This window comes from Kryptolebias marmoratus, linkage group LG5 (genome assembly GCF_001649575.2).
Source record: "Kryptolebias marmoratus isolate JLee-2015 linkage group LG5, ASM164957v2, whole genome shotgun sequence".
NCBI lineage: Eukaryota > Metazoa > Chordata > Actinopteri > Cyprinodontiformes > Rivulidae > Kryptolebias > Kryptolebias marmoratus.
The window spans coordinates 12,634,187-12,649,739 of record NC_051434.1 but is presented as its reverse complement, the minus strand read 5'-3'; the positions used below and the strand labels follow the sequence as shown (position 1 = coordinate 12,649,739).

The 15,553-nt window shown below is 41.8% G+C and overlaps 2 protein-coding genes across 2 annotated transcripts; both read right to left on the bottom strand.

Annotated features, from left to right (window-relative positions):
- Positions 1-402: 402 nt before the first annotated feature.
- On the bottom strand, positions 403-2,118 carry twist1a (twist family bHLH transcription factor 1a). The gene is made up of 2 exons (XM_017421145.3): positions 1,334-2,118; positions 403-905 (listed from the first exon to the last, which is right to left on the bottom strand). Exon 1 carries the CDS (start codon positions 1,913-1,915, stop codon positions 1,367-1,369), a length of 549 nt encoding a protein of 182 aa, XP_017276634.1. The 5' UTR covers positions 1,916-2,118; the 3' UTR covers positions 403-905; positions 1,334-1,366.
- Positions 2,119-3,901: 1,783 nt separating this feature from the next.
- Positions 3,902-4,365, bottom strand: LOC108239792 (protein Fer3). The gene has a single exon (XM_017422737.3). The coding sequence runs from the start codon at positions 4,361-4,363 to the stop codon at positions 3,902-3,904; it is 462 nt and encodes a 153-aa protein (XP_017278226.3). The 5' UTR covers positions 4,364-4,365.
- Positions 4,366-15,553: the final 11,188 nt, after the last annotated feature.

Below are 15,553 nucleotides of genomic sequence, written 5' to 3'. Positions count from 1 at the left end.
AACTCCTGAGATATATCTGCTTCAGCACCTGCAGGCAACTTCCATGCTGGCTTCTGGCTCTGAGGACATCTGGGAATATTACACATGCTTTCCACAGCTACAAATTCACCATGTTCAATCAGACCACTGACTCATTATGACTTTCCCAGATCCCTGAACTCGTGAAATCACTCAAGAATATTCAAACAAAATTCAGTGTTTTCTTTTGCTCCATCCAGTTTTCAACAACCAGCGAAAATAAACTCTACAGGCCCCAAGATTGTGGCAATTTTAAAACAGTTGTTTGGTATTTTATAGTCTCTTGTGTGCCAGATTAACTCCTGTCAAACTCCAGCTGTCTAGCGTATTGAATGTAGTGTTTTGCTAAAAAGCTTAAGAGAAAATCCAGACAACTGAAGAAAGTGAGCAATATCATAAGTTCTTTTTTTTATTCAGGACATTACCAAATATTTACAACACACAAAATGCTCAAAGTCAAAATCTGTTCAGCGCTCTGTGATATCACAAAATAAATAACTTTTATTTGAGAAAAGGTAAAAAAAAAAAAAAAATTACACCTGCGTAGAAAAATAAATACAAAATACTTCAGTTTCTGTGAAACGCTGTCACGGGGAATGTGAAGTGGATTGTCATTTTTCTCTCGTGTTTCAAAACAGAGCGGTTCGTCTGAGCTCGTTTTGTTTTTTACAACATTCATAGTCGCAGTGGTCTCCTTTCCTTCATATCCGTCCTGTCTGTCCCATAAGTGCTCCCTTGCAAACATTACAGTCCACGCAAAGGGAAATATAAACGGGGGGCTGCTTTCCTCTGAGGCCTGGAGCTAAGCAGCTGATCCTGGGACTCGGCTGTTTTGGGCCCATATGAAGAGTTTTAGTCTGAACCTTCAGTTCTTCAGTCAGGGAAGTCTGTAAAAGAAATTACAAGAAAGAAACACTGTAACATACTTTTTATTGCATGTGTAAGCAGAGACATAACAAAGCCATGACACCAGGTAAGCAAAGTTTTCATGAAACCTTTACTCTTATTTAGATTAGCAGATATATGCTTGCATCAATAAACCATTTTATGTAAAAAGAAATAACTTGGTTGTTTGATAATGTGCATTATTGGACTTTCTGTGCTGTCTGTTGACACACTCACACCCTTTAAGCTACATTCAACCTAATGAATGATTAAAGGGGTACCAGTGAAGTATTGGACCTAAAGTGTGTTAATTGGAACCACGTAAAATGTTTTAGTTTTTTTATTTAGAGCCTGTGCGTAAAATGCGCACAAAGTCATTTTGGCACACGTCTGTTCCTTTAGGATGGAGCGTTAAAGTGGGTCAGCTTACCCTGCAGTACCACCACCAACAGCCTGGATCCAGCTAGTGGGACGTAGTAGACAGGGTCCACGCGCCCCCCATCCTCCAAACTGAGAAGGCGTAGCTCAGGCGCTCGTGCGCCACGTAGCTGCAGCTGGTCCCTCGCGCGTCCAGCTCGTCGCTCTGCAGAACCTGGCACAGGAAGTCGATGTACCGGGCCGCCAGCTTCAGCGTCTGGATCTTGCTGAGTTTGTCCGACGGAAGGGTGGGGATGATTTTACGTAACGACGTGAACGCCTCATTGAGGGACTGCGTCCGTTGGCGCTCGCGGATGTTGGCCATGACGCGCTGAGTCTGCAGGTCGTCGAAGGAGCGCGCGGGGCTGCTGCTGGCCTCGCTGCCGCCGCTTCCAGCGCTTCCGCCTCCGTCGTCGCAACTCTTTCTGCCTCTCTTCTTGCCCGGGCTGGGGCTCTCCGCGTCCCCCTCCTCCCCTTCCTCCGCGCTCCTCCGGTTCATCCGCCTCTTCCTTGCGCCTCTCCGCGGCAGCTGACGCTCGCTCTCCTCCTCGCTGTTCCCAGCGCTGTCCATCGGGGAGGAGTCCTCTTCCCGCATCTGAAAACCCCCTTTTTGTTTTGTTGGGCTGTTTTAACCAATCCACTAAAGTGGCCACAGCATCAACAAACGCGGCAAGGAATCGTGAGTACGGCCTGCGCTTGATCCGGATTCTGAAATCTGGTGCGAATCAGAGAGGGAGAGATGTCTGCCAGGCTGGGAGGACCCGGGCTCTTATAGCGGGGAGCGGACAGGAAGATTTGGGGGGAGGATTCTGCCGACTGGGTGAGGAGGGGTGTAACATAATACTACAGGAGAAGGCGACTTAGGGAAACTTTTGAAAACATGCAAGTTGTTCAGGAGTGGGAGGATGGCGGATGGTATTAAATCATGTATTCTTGTGCAAACACAGTGAGAAGTTTCACAGGGATAATTTCTCTTTTTTAAATCCAGTTTCATTCCAGTTCAGTGTTGCACAATGTGTTATGTTTTTCTTCTTCTTTTGGATTTATTGCAAAGTAAACAAAACAAATGGAATTCCTTTAGATTAGGCCTCCTCCTTTCTTGTTTGGGTTCATTTATCCTGCTGTAGTTCTCATGTTTAGTTTTAGTGAATCAAGATAGTGTCGTTTTATTCATCTAGTCAGTTTGGAGCTCTGTCCATGAAATTAACAGGAGTTATCCAACAGCTCATGGGCCTTTCCCAATAAAGGTCACCTCTGAATTTCACTTTTATTTTCCTCTTTCTTGCTAAAAATAAATCTTCAGTAGAAATATTGTAACTGACCTGTATAGCTAACTGGTTCGAGAGTCTGAGGTGGGAGCTGTGGTGCTGCTGAAACACACCAGACCTACTGACACGCAGGAGGCTGTCCCAGCAGGGGGGTCTCTGCTCCTATAAGCAGACCGAGGTGTTTATTTTCCCCTCAGCTGCCCCGCGTTGAGGTATGCGTCTGACTCCCCGCAGGGAGCTCGGCACCGCGGCTCAGGTTTAAAGGCCGAGCCGTCCCATCCCGGGGAACTGTCAGGGCGGATCTGTGCGCACTGCAGGGCGTCCCTTAAAGGCGTGTACACTGCTGGAGCACAACGCAAACACTGGATGTGATGAAGGTGGACCGAGAGGAGAGGGAGAGCGAGACAGAGAGTGAGAGCTTATAACAGCACTTATAACAGCACCTGCACACACGTGAATGAGATGACTTTTAGAAGCGGTTTGTGGTGTGAAATATTCACCAAGCAGCGTCGGTACTGATGATTGTTATTAGGAGCAGCCATTGTGAGCCTTTCCAGGCTCAGATCTTGCTGCTCAAACCCCTGCAGTCGAGAACAGGTGGAGCAAATCTGGGTTTGTCAATCTGGATTTATCTCTTATTTAATTCGCACCTCGGTGCCAAAGGTGAACTCACAGCTTCACGCAGGGAGGCTTGGATTTGCCTTGCAAATCTGTTGCATTTCAGTATCATTTACTGATAAAGCCCAGAGAGCCACAAAAAAAGAGAGAAAAAAAACATTCTTATGAAGGTTTGTTGCCTCACCTGTTCTGTCTACAGGTGTGGCGGGCGGCTGTAGCTGTCCAAGGTGCTGAAACACACATTCCCATTAATGCTCTGCGTGATGACATCAGCAGTCATCCTATGTTTCAACCCTGTTCATGTTTTGCATCCTTTAAAAAACAGTTCCTATATGCCTATATACAATTTTGCACATTTGATCAGATGAGCCACGATTTTTGTTTTCAATCAACGACCACAATTGTGAACTTATGGCCTAAAACTTTATTTTAAACCAAAAAAAAAATCGTGAGATAGACTTTATTAAATGGCAGATTTGCCTAAAATGTTCTTGACCTGTTTGTTTGTTTTTTGGTGATGCAATTTGTTTCTCAGAAATAAAACTTTAAAAAGCAGAGCAAAGAAAAAAAGATAGCCTTAAAACTTTCTTTTTACAACCTGGAAATTTAAAGTTTGAACGACTATTAGAAATCCTAACAGCGTTTCCCCCCCGGTTTATCCCTCCAGTCTCTGTAAAAGCAGGCCGGACTCTGCCTCAGGTGTTCTCCAGCAGGTCCGTCATGAAGGAGATGTAGACGATGGCCAGGCGCAGCGTCTCGATCCGGGACAGCCTCTTCTCGTAGGCGAACGTGGGAACTTTCCTCCTCAGCTCATCGAACGCCTCGTTCAGGCTGAACATCCTCTTCCTCTCCCTCACGTTGGCCGCCTGCCGCTGGACTCCGGTGATGATCCTCCTCCGTTTGGACCTGTGGCTCCCGCGGCCGCAGCACCTCGGTAAGTCCACGCCGGGGCTCTCTGCGCCGAGTGGCTCCGCGCACGCGCCGTCCTGCAGTTCCCGGCTCCAGGGCGAGTCGTTTATCCGCGTCTGGCTGTGCGCAAACGCTGGAGCCAGGTCCACCTGCTCTTTTGGCCCCGCCGCGTACTTTTGGGGAAACGCCATCAGGTTTATTTCACCGACGAAGTTGATTAACATGGAGTCCTGCAAGCGGCCTTCCATGGTCACTTTTAGTTGTTCAGGCATCCAGTCAGGTGAAAGGGAGTTTTAAAGACAAGCCAAAAGAGCATCAGAACGAGCGCTTTCAATTTTTCTGCAGATCCGGTCAGCCACTACAGGGTGAGATCCTTTATGGCTCGAGTCCAAAGGCCTTTCCTGCTGTTTTAATAAGTCTCCAACACCACCTCACAGCGCGCCATCTTTCAAATCTCCTCACTAGCTCCAAGCTGAACCTGTTTCTCCCGCTTGTCGACTGGTGAGTGGCTTTGGAGAGGTTTAAAAAGGCCCAGGGGAAGCTGGAGGGTCCTGCCAACTGACGCGCTGTCCTCCTGGATGTCCCTTAATGAGCTTCTGGAAGACGGAGGCTCTTGACAGAAGGTCACACAGCCCTGTTTGCGCTCTCCCCGCTCAGCCCTTGGAGGCTAAATAATGACACTTTTAACACTTAAACTGGCCAGAAGAAGACCAAACAGAACATTCTCTGACAGTCACAAGCTTTTCTGTTGCAAATCAAAGCAAATAGCTGCCCGTTCCCATGGCAGGACAGTGTCCACACTGCAGGCACTGCTGAGAGAGCTCCTGGGGATGTTAAAAAGACAGGAAATATCTGAATGGATTAAAATGATCAGGTTTTACACACCACAGACACCAGGTTTTACTCTGCAAAAAAATTATCTGCTATGAGTACAGTATATATTTTAAATAGTTCAGAAAATTCATCATCATCCCTCATGATCATCATGAAAAAGTCCTTTTAAGAAATGCCCTGTTAGGTTTTGAGCTACTTTGGACAAGAACAAAACAATCTTCTAATCTTTTATTTTTAGGTTTAATTTGAAAAATCAGGCAACAAATACCTTAAAAGCAAAATAGAAATACCTGTCGTCTTCATGATGATGAAACTACCTGCAGAATCCTGAAATTTGGAAGTGTAAAGTGGAAAAGTTGCTCTTTTTGTGTAACCCTCGAGGTTTGCAGCTGATTCACATGCCAATACATAAAATGTTTTATTCTTTTTGATGCATATTTAAGGTAAAACTAATTAATTCCAACAACAATTTCAAAACATTTTCAGAAATAAAAGCCAACAACCATAAAAGTACCACATATAATAGGAAGGGGGCGGGACACACAATGCACTAAGAACTGATGTTAGAACCTTTATCAGCAATGATGGCTTTTAAACATTAAAATTTGCAGCTATCTGTTCAGCAGTGGAACAGTTTTGATCGCTGGGGTTAAGTTCTGATGGATATATATCAAGACTTACTGTTGGCAAGAACAAAATCCCTCTTATGAGATTTTGGGCATGGTTCTGATCTTTGTCCGACTAAAAGATCCAGGTCTACCACCTTAAACTTACTTTTTTGATAATTGTTAACAACTTTGCTTCTGAAACATTTTATTATTATGTTATTACTTTGATACATTCAGTGTCCCCATTACATGTGTAAACAAAGAAGCTCCACAGGATGATAGAACTTCCACCCTGCAGGTAGAACGTTCTTCTCCTTATCAGGTTTGTTTTGTAACCTATAAACAAACACTTTGGCTTCAGAGTTTCAAGACAGAATCACCACACTGTAATTTATATATGGAGGTTTTTGCAACTGTTAAAAATAGTCTGCGATGCTGTTTATGCTTCAAAGTAAAAGCTGCAATGAGCACTTAACAAGTTCTTTAGATGCATGATTTTACCCCAAACATAAATGTCCAGTAATATATCAAGATTAAATCAATTAATAAAAACATACTAACATGTCTTCATCTTTTAACATTTTAAAGTACTGTTTGTGTTTGATGGTTTCATATCAACAAGAGTCAGAATACATGAGTGTCTGAGAGTGTCTTCTTCGTTTTCCTCCAGCTTTATCTTCCTCTCGCTTTCATTTTTCCCGGCAGGCCGGTAGACATGACGGGACATTCCTCTGGTTGTCGTGGAAACGCTGAGAAAGCACAGCTGGGCAGTAGAATATGAGGTAATCTCACCCTGGGGCTACTTAGTAAATATTGGTCTTAAATAAAGAGTACAACCCCCAAAAGAGGCACACAAACACTATCCCAGTGACACACACACACACACACACACACACACACACACACACACCTACAGGGGTTTTATCCCAGTTTTAGTCAGTTAGAAACCTTCACACAGCAGACACTCATAATGGCTCATTTCCTGCTCTGGCCTCTTATTACTGCTTACACAGATTAAAATTAATGACGGTTTTCATGTGACTAAGTGTTTATTGTGGTAAACAGTGGAACATTTGAAAAACCCAACATCAAACTGAAAGTCTGGAGGTTTCATTCAGTGAGATGTATATCTTATTTTATGTTCAACAGGACGCCGTACAAATATCTGTTCAATGGCAACATGTGAGAAGATAAATATCAGCGATACGACTTTCAAAAACTGTATGACATGTCAACAATTTGAGTAACTGCAGAGTTAACCAGCTCCAAATATATAAGTATCTGGAATTTAAAAGAGTATCAGAGAGGAACATTGTGAAAGTCAGTCACTATTGGATGTTGGACCATTGAATCAACACAGCAAAAATGCGAGCAGGCAATCTGGAAAGAACACATTCTTTGGCAAGGGGAAATTAAAACCCACATGACTGAGACGGAGACAAAAATAACAGATTTATAACTAAAAAGTGTTGAGTTTTTACACAGAAGTAACAGTGATTTTTAAACAGACAGATCACCAGAGAGCAGGATGTGTTCACAGTGCTGCAGAGCTGTTTTCACCGTGTAAATCTGCCTTTCTGACTCCCCCTCTGCTGTCGGAGCTCTGTCAGACCGCCTCTGCAGCAAATCAGACACGAGACACTCGTCTTTGATTTGCTTTTTTTTGTTTATAACCGAACTCTTTTTTTCCCCACATCTCATTTTCGTTGCTTGTTTTTTGATGAGCTGTTAGTTGATCAATCTGGACAGAATTAAACTCTAAACTGAGGCTGTTCAAAGAGCTATCTGCAACAGGTAAGATGTTAACTGTTTATCATGTTTCCACAGGACTCCATTTCAAAAGATCTGAACGATTTCTCTTTAAGGTCGATTTGAATGTGAAACTCTGAGCGGAGGGAGTCAAAGGGAGTTAAGAAGATGTGTTTAACTCCTGACCTGTCAGCCTCTCCTTCATCGTGTCACTTTGAATCACTCCTCTTTACTTCCTTTTCTTTTCTCTTCACACCCTGAAGCTGACTCATGGCTCACTCGTCCCAAACTCGCCAACATTTCTCCCTCTGATTGGTAGGAATCGTTCGCCAGCGACCAGTTATGAGGTGTTTACACAGCTGGGTCGCCATGCGAAAGATATAGGGCTCATGACTTGGGCAGACTCCAATACCACATCATATATCTTCTTTACCCCCACCGCACACACACACACACACACACACACACACGTATGCCCTCCCAGCTGCAAAACCGCTGCATGCTTTCAGCTCTTCTAACGCTTTTAATCCAACCTTAGTGAAAAATGCCCCCACGTGGCTCCTTTGCCCACCCTCCACTATGTCAGCACCTTTCCCCACGTCTAACCCCCTCAGCCCCTTTTTGTCTGAGTAACGCCTGTGTTTATTTTTTCAAAGACGGTTGCCCAGTTTTCATTGGGGTTTTTTCAGAATGCCTAATTTAATTTCTTTAAGATTTATACTCTCAGCTAAGATGTCTCAGTTCCCTGGAAGACTGATCACACATTTTTTTTTACAAAAAGGAACACAAGTGTTTCATTCCTTTAAGGGGTAATCTGTTATTTTGGTGTTATTTTTCCTTTGTTGTGCTCATATTTTAGTCTTTTTAACAGCTAACAAGCCATGAAACATGAAGAGCAAATAGGAGAAACATCAGCATTTCTCACATAGTAGAATGTTTACCTTCCCAGTGGGATTTTGATTTCCTACGGCTCCTCCTTGATTTTTTTTTTTACCAGCCACAACAGTAGGGGCGACATTAATCCTGTGAGTTCATCTATTTCTGTATGTTATCTTAGGAAACATTGTCCTGGACAATAACTGTACCAGAAAAGTAGTTAATACTAAACTTACTGCTCATTCTGGCATCCTGATCAGTGAAAACTCAGTTTCTAATAGTCTTCCATTTTAATTTAAGCTGTATTTTAGTGATTGTTTATGGCTGGCTGTGATGGAATAAAAAAAACAGCTCTAAATTATTCAGACAGATACACAAAGACTTCAAAAAAGCCTTACAGTGATAGTCCATCTCTTTTAAAGTGTGCCTCTGTGGAAAGGTTATGAATAATTAATATCTTACCTATTGTAGTTGGCTCTTTGAACAACCTCAGTTTGGGGAAAAAGAGTTTAATTTTGACTGGATCAGTGAGCTAATGGCTAGTCTGAGCAGAGCCAAGACCAAAGTGGATCAGTGCCGACTTAAAAAACTCCAGTTTCAAAAGTTTCATTCAAACCCTATTTCATGAACCTTTACGTTGCCGTTACCCTATACCCTAATTCTGCATTACACAGATTATTTACATAGATTTTATGGTTATCTGCAAGTGGACGTGATGATGATAGTAGCTAGCTGTAGCACTTCTGTTGGAGCCTGAGACACTGCCTGCAGAAATATCATAGATTTTCTACTAGGATAACCATGTAATGTAAAACTAACAATAACATAATATTCCCATGAACCATTATCGTCTTTTTTTAAATTTGGGTTTGTTTTACGAAGGAAAAAAGATCAGCTTTGGTCTTGGCCAGCCCAGATTTGCCATTAGCTGCTTAATCAGGTCAGAATGAAACTCAAACTGAGGTTGTTCAAAGAGCTATCTGCAACAGGTAAGATATTATTGTACACAACCTTTCCACAGAAGCCCACTTCCAATGATCTGAACTATCCCTTTAAGTGAATAAAAGTGCAGAATGATCCCCAAGGCTGCATTTATGGCATAAAAACACAACAATAGAAGGTAAAAACACTGGCAGCTTTGATAATGGGAGTGGTTCTGTTTATCTGCATGCTTAGATACTGATGACCTTTAACATTAAAGTACTGATGAGATCAAATTTGATGTTTATGCCAGAGATTTAAGCTGTTTTGTATGTTTTACAAATACTTAGGGAGCGACCAAAAGATGTTGATAAATCGTCCATCTCTTCCTGCTTGTTAGAAGGAATAAAGTGGAGGTTTCAATGAAACGTGAGTTTCTAATTTCACGTCAGATCAATCAGTGCTTCTGGAGACAGCTGGCAGCTTCTGTGGCTTCACTTTTAACAAACACAGGATTTGGACGCAGCCACCTTTTCAGTAAAGTGGAACCAGTGTTTATGTTATTCAAAGTGCAAAACCACTGATGACTAATAGGGGACTGGCATGAAGGAAACAGGGAATTGCCTTAAAAATCATTAACTTCTAACATAAAAAACAAACAGCAATTCATCACGGGTCATTTTCATATTACAAGATTTATTTGTCTATTTCTTTGCTCTTACTCAAACTGTCATAGTTACTAAATTGTTTTTTTCTATTTGTGCCTTAAGGTATTTAAATAAAAGCTTTGATTATTTAATGTTGGTTCATCCAAAGCTCTCTGTTTTTAAACTCAATCAGGAAAACTTATTTTTTTCTGTGCATGTTAAAGCTATTTATTACAGTGTTTTGGTAAATAATATTAGAACTGCTGCAGAATCGGAGAAGGGAGTTCCTTTCATCTTTACGCCAGTGACTTTTTAAGTACTTTTCCAGAAACCCACTCTGCTGTAGGCTGCACATCATCATCATCATCATCATCATCAGTATCAGCCACCCACGTATTTTTTCATCTCCCTCTTGCCTATAGGTACCCTCTGCTCTGCCCTGAAACAAGGTCTGCATTTAAAAAAAAAGGATTATAATAAAAAATATTTAAGTTGGGTCCTGGGCATTGTCCTGTAAAGCTGTGCGACTAAACGTGAGATCACTTTTTCCAGTCCCAGAAGATTTTTTTTTTTCCCCTTCCTCTTGGCTTATTTATTTTCCTGTGGTTTTGGGAGGTTGTAGCTTGCAGGTTTGATGACATACTGCGTGTGTTCCTCTTCCTACTCTCCTACGGCTCTCCGCTTTAAAAGGCAAAGGGAGCGATAAATGTACATTTGTTTTACATTAAAGTTTTGTCCGACATTAAGTCAGCGTTAGGTATGCTCATCTGATTAGCCTTTCTCTTTCAATATTAGCTTGGTCTCTGCAGATGATGTCGCTGTGATAAAAATTTTTTTAGATTAATAGAGAAACCTTTAATTTTGCCACAGTTTTTCATTGCTTTGGGTGGAGGAGTTGCAGTTTATTCTGAACACTGTCTAGACGCCCATGAGCCTCCCGTTACCTCCTGATTATACGGAGTCCTATTAATCTCACTGGGATGGAGGACACACACACACACACACACACACACACACACACACACACACACACACACACACACACACACACACACAAACACACACTAACAGCTGCAAGCAGACAAACATAAAAAGCAAGAATTTCAAACAGCACTAAGTAATACATAAAAAGTTGTGACAAATAACATTTAATGACTGTGAATTATGAGCATGGCTGACATGTTTAATGTGTAAATGTGATGGAAATATTCTGTTGTACTAATTATCAGCCTCTAGCAATGAAAGGTGGGCGATCATGTAATCGCCGATGTGTGCATGTGTTCATATGTCTGTCTGTTAGCAAAACATCTTATGAACCATCGAATGGATTTCAGTGAAACTCTCACTGGATCTATAATTGATTAACTATGGGGGTCAACTCGAGTCAAGATGGCTGCCACAGGTAATCAACCATATCAAGCACAAAAATGGTGAGCTTCAGATAGTGAGCTAGGATTTGGTGTGGTAGTAGGTGAGAGTTATCTGCAACACCTTTTATGTATGATAACAGGTCTCGCAAAATCTTTGTTTAAAAGTTTGGCTTGCAAAATAGCAGACAATGTTCGGTTTTGTTCAATGAACAGTGATTTTTATAATAAGATTAATAAAACATGTTTCCGGGTTGATCAAAAACACATAAATACTCGTAGAGTGTGTTAATAAACAGTAGGTTATTTCATGTGGATGGCCTCTGTTTTGCAAAGGTAATTTGTGAAGGCCAGACACTTCAGTTATGTAAGGGCTGTGTTTATTGTAAATCAAACTGTGCACATGTGGGACAAGTACAAGGAAACCTTTTACCCTCTTCTCTCCTATTGATGCCCAACAAGAGAAATGAGGAGAAACTACACAATGCCATTTTCAAGATTAGTTCAGGTTTTCTGAAGTAGGGTTGTGAGGAATACTTCTGATCACTGAATCAAATTGATAATTGAATTGCGTGTAACATGACAGAAATCAGACTTGTTGACTTTTTTTGTATCATGGAGGATTCAGGACCTTACCTGTTGTGAAAGCTATGATGTGGGTTTTACACTGCACCACTTTTACAGCAGATTGTTACACATACTTACCCACAGAATGCTCTGTAACATGTTCCAACACAGACAGCCTTCAGTGTAAATGTCCGTCTGTGGCAAAAAAAATGACAGATTTAAAAAAGCAAACATTCCTTCATTTGAATGTTGAGTTTCTGTGGTTTGAGAGGTTTCTGTCACGTGTAAATAGGCTCCTTTAACTTGTCTCTCCTAGATATCACTCTGATTGTTGTCTGCTTCAGGTAAGACAATGGTGACTTACAAATAAAAAACTGAACAACACTTTTAAATTGTGCAGATCTTATTAAAATATCTCAAACATGTCGCAACAACAGAGAGAAAAAAATCCTGCTGAAAACGTATCCCTGCTAAAACCAAAACCTGCTGAAAAGGGAAAGACAGCAGCAGCTAAGGGAACCAACATTAACCACACTGTGCAGCGCAATGTTGTCAAGATTGTTTAAAGCTTAATCTTTAATTATATGTTTGTGTTTAATTAGGCGTTATAAAACAAATCCTGACAACATTTTGGTGTTGGTGACCTGTTCACAAACTTATTTGTCTGCTTGCCCTATAGACGACACGCAGAATGTGATGAAAACACAGAAAAACAGATCAGATAATCAAACATTTGGGTGGTTAGTTAATGAACGTAACACAACCTTCACTTATCTCGGCTTAAAACACCCGCTGTCGGGCTCTAAAGGTATTAGCGGGATGAATGAAATTAGAAGGAAACAGACATAAACAGTGAACACTCTGAGCAAAGCATGTCACATGAGAGGACCACGTCTGTCGTCTCTAAGGTTACAGAGGACTGTGGCTGTCTGCTGCCAGGGAAACCAACTATGGGAATCCACCTCACCGACCAAATTTGGCGTTTACTTTGAGGTTATAATGTGTGTGTGCTGTTTGTGTGCACACACTGATTCCTTGGGAAAGATTACGATCCCTGATCCCGTCTGACTCCGTGTGTGTGTACCTGAGTGAACGCAGAAGAACAGAAATGCAAAGCAGGAGCATGCCAAGGCATCTCTCCGAAGGAAGGGCCTCTGAGAGATTTCATAGACGTCAGCTGGCCTATGAGAGATGGACTTTGATCCACGCGAGCTGGAGCCGAGTCGTGTTGGGAGGATATATGGTCACAGCGGTGCTCCTCTGGCTGGTGGAATACTTAGGGTTTTATGACCCGCTGCCATTTGGGGCTCTGGGACTGAGCGGAGTGACGACCACATAACTAATTAGGCTTGGCAATCAGGGGTGTGTAAGGATGGAGGGGATTTGTGGATTGCGGGTTGTGGACGTGTCTGCATGAGTGAGTGCGTTAGTGAGCCGGTTAATGTGAGCCGTGGGCTGTTGTGTGTGTGAGTTCTGGGCTTGGAGAGTTGCGTCAGGGTTGCTCTCCATTAAAGACTCCACGGACGCTTTCAAGTAGGAGCCGCCGGGCCTGGAAAGTTTGACGCAGGAGATAGAGCCCCCACAGCCAACACATATTAAACTCAAACACACACACACACACACACACACCAGATACTGCTCCTATCGAAGCAGACCAACCAAACACTCCTCCAATATTGTCTCATTTCTCCGACCCTACCTCTTCTTCTCTTCATCGCAAAGATAAATGACTGTGCGTAGATATGAGTGTGGGTGTTTGGTGTCAGAAGTGGAATGTGTGTGAACTGCACACCGCCTCCTATAAATCAGGGAGACAAGTAGGAGGAGGAGAGGGAAAGCAGGCCAGTCAGTGCGGGGGAGTGATAAGAGGGATGACAAGATGAATGGGAGACCAATGAGGGAGGAGGTACAGGTGCAGCCGGGGCGCAGACCCCTTCGATTGGCCAAATGAGAACGATAACATGTGAGGGAAGCCATCGCGAGACAAATTACAGTGAGGGATCGTTCGAATGCTAGGAGAATTAAAAGTCTAGCATTCCTTGAAGCAATGCATTTCGCCCTCCATCTTTCGTGCCAGAGTTTAGGCTCAGATCATCTTATGTTGGGAAATGACGGATTTGTAGGCGCTTTGATCTAACACTGAAAACTCAAAATATGTGACTGACTCTCAGCTCCTACCACATCGAATTTTAGCTCAGAATCAGTAAAACCGACTGAGTTATACCCATTTTTGCGTTTTTTAATGTCAGTTGGATGTGGTGGCCATTTTGAATTGGGTTGGCTCCGATTGTTAATCACTTACAGGGGTACATTCAGTGATTATTTCCTGAAAGTTTCATTAAAATCCATCCAGCAGGTCACGAGATATTTTGCTAACAGACAGGAACATTAACACACACATAGGCAAAGCCATCAACACCTGCCTTTGCCTTTTGGCGGCAGGTGATAAAAAAACAACTCTCAAAAGTTGAAAAGTAAAAAAAAACAAAACAGTTTTAATATTCTTGTATCTTATTTTAGGATGATTTGAGAGACCCTTAGCCCTTTAACTTTTGACTAACATTTTTTTGGGGAATGTCAGTAAATCTGAATTAACTCGTGACATGAGCTTACTCAGGATTTTGCTGAGTTTGCTAAACTGATCCGTCTGTTTCTCGGCCTGGATTGGTTGCGATACAATCAGCAGGAAACATAATTAAAAATAAAAAGTGTGGCTCGTAAAATAAAACAAAAACTCTGATGAACTTGGCTGTTTGTTTTATCTTGCAATGTTTTAATCATGAAACCTGACTGATCAGGACAAAAGGAAAAACAAAACAAATTTCACATTTTTGTAATAAATGCTGACCGGTGCAACATTCAAATGAGTCTTTAAAGCTACAAGAAAACAATTTGACTTTCTACAATTCAAAGAATAAAATGTTTAAAACTAGTTATTTGAAGTTTTTAATCTGAATGTTTGCAGCAAACTGTCAACAGGACTTTTTATAGCAGTTCTGTTTGGGATTAATGTACTCTTGCTTGATCAAAGTGGTATTTTCCTGAGAGATGGGCGTACGCTTCACCATAAAATACTTAGGAATCCAGATTCTGTGGCCCAAACCATCAGCCTTCCACTGCCGTGCTTCACAGTTAGTTTGCAGTTTGTAAATGGTTTTTGGTACAAGTTGTATTTGGTACATTTATTTGATTTATGTTATTTTTATAAACTGGCAACCCAAAACATTTTTAATCCTCGGTCACTTTGTGACGACAGATTATAATAACTTTGTGACAACAGCAGACGTGGCTAGTTTTATTCAATTAGTTGCATGCAATGAGAAATGTACAAAAACTGGGAAAGCACACTTTTATCATCCACTGCCAAAGGCCGACAATGTTTTTTTACCCATGTCTGTTTGTGAAATGTCATAAATGAATGGATTTAAATGAAATTGTCATTGGGAGTGCATTTACAACTGATTAACTTTTTGGGCTCAACAAAATTTAAGATGATCATTAGAAAACAAAAAAATGGCCGTAACTCAAGTGACTTTTACAGATATTGAGCTCAAAGTTGGTGTGGTTTTAACTGATTACATCTACTGCAGGCGGAGGGTGATATGCATTCCTTCAAGGCACGACAGGCCTTTAACTTAAGTGGGGTTTTTTTGGTTTGATCACAGGTAAAGCTAAATAAAACAGCACCTGAACTAAAATGTTAGGCAGCATAAAGATCTGACAAACTTACCAGCAAGTTATACCTGAATATAAGTCCAGGTAATTGAAGCTTCTTATCTTTAAGCTTCTGATAAGCTCTTCAGCTCTTAGCACCTAACAGCTAATTAGACTTCCCACTGAAAGGCAGGGGGATCTGTGTGTGTGTGTGT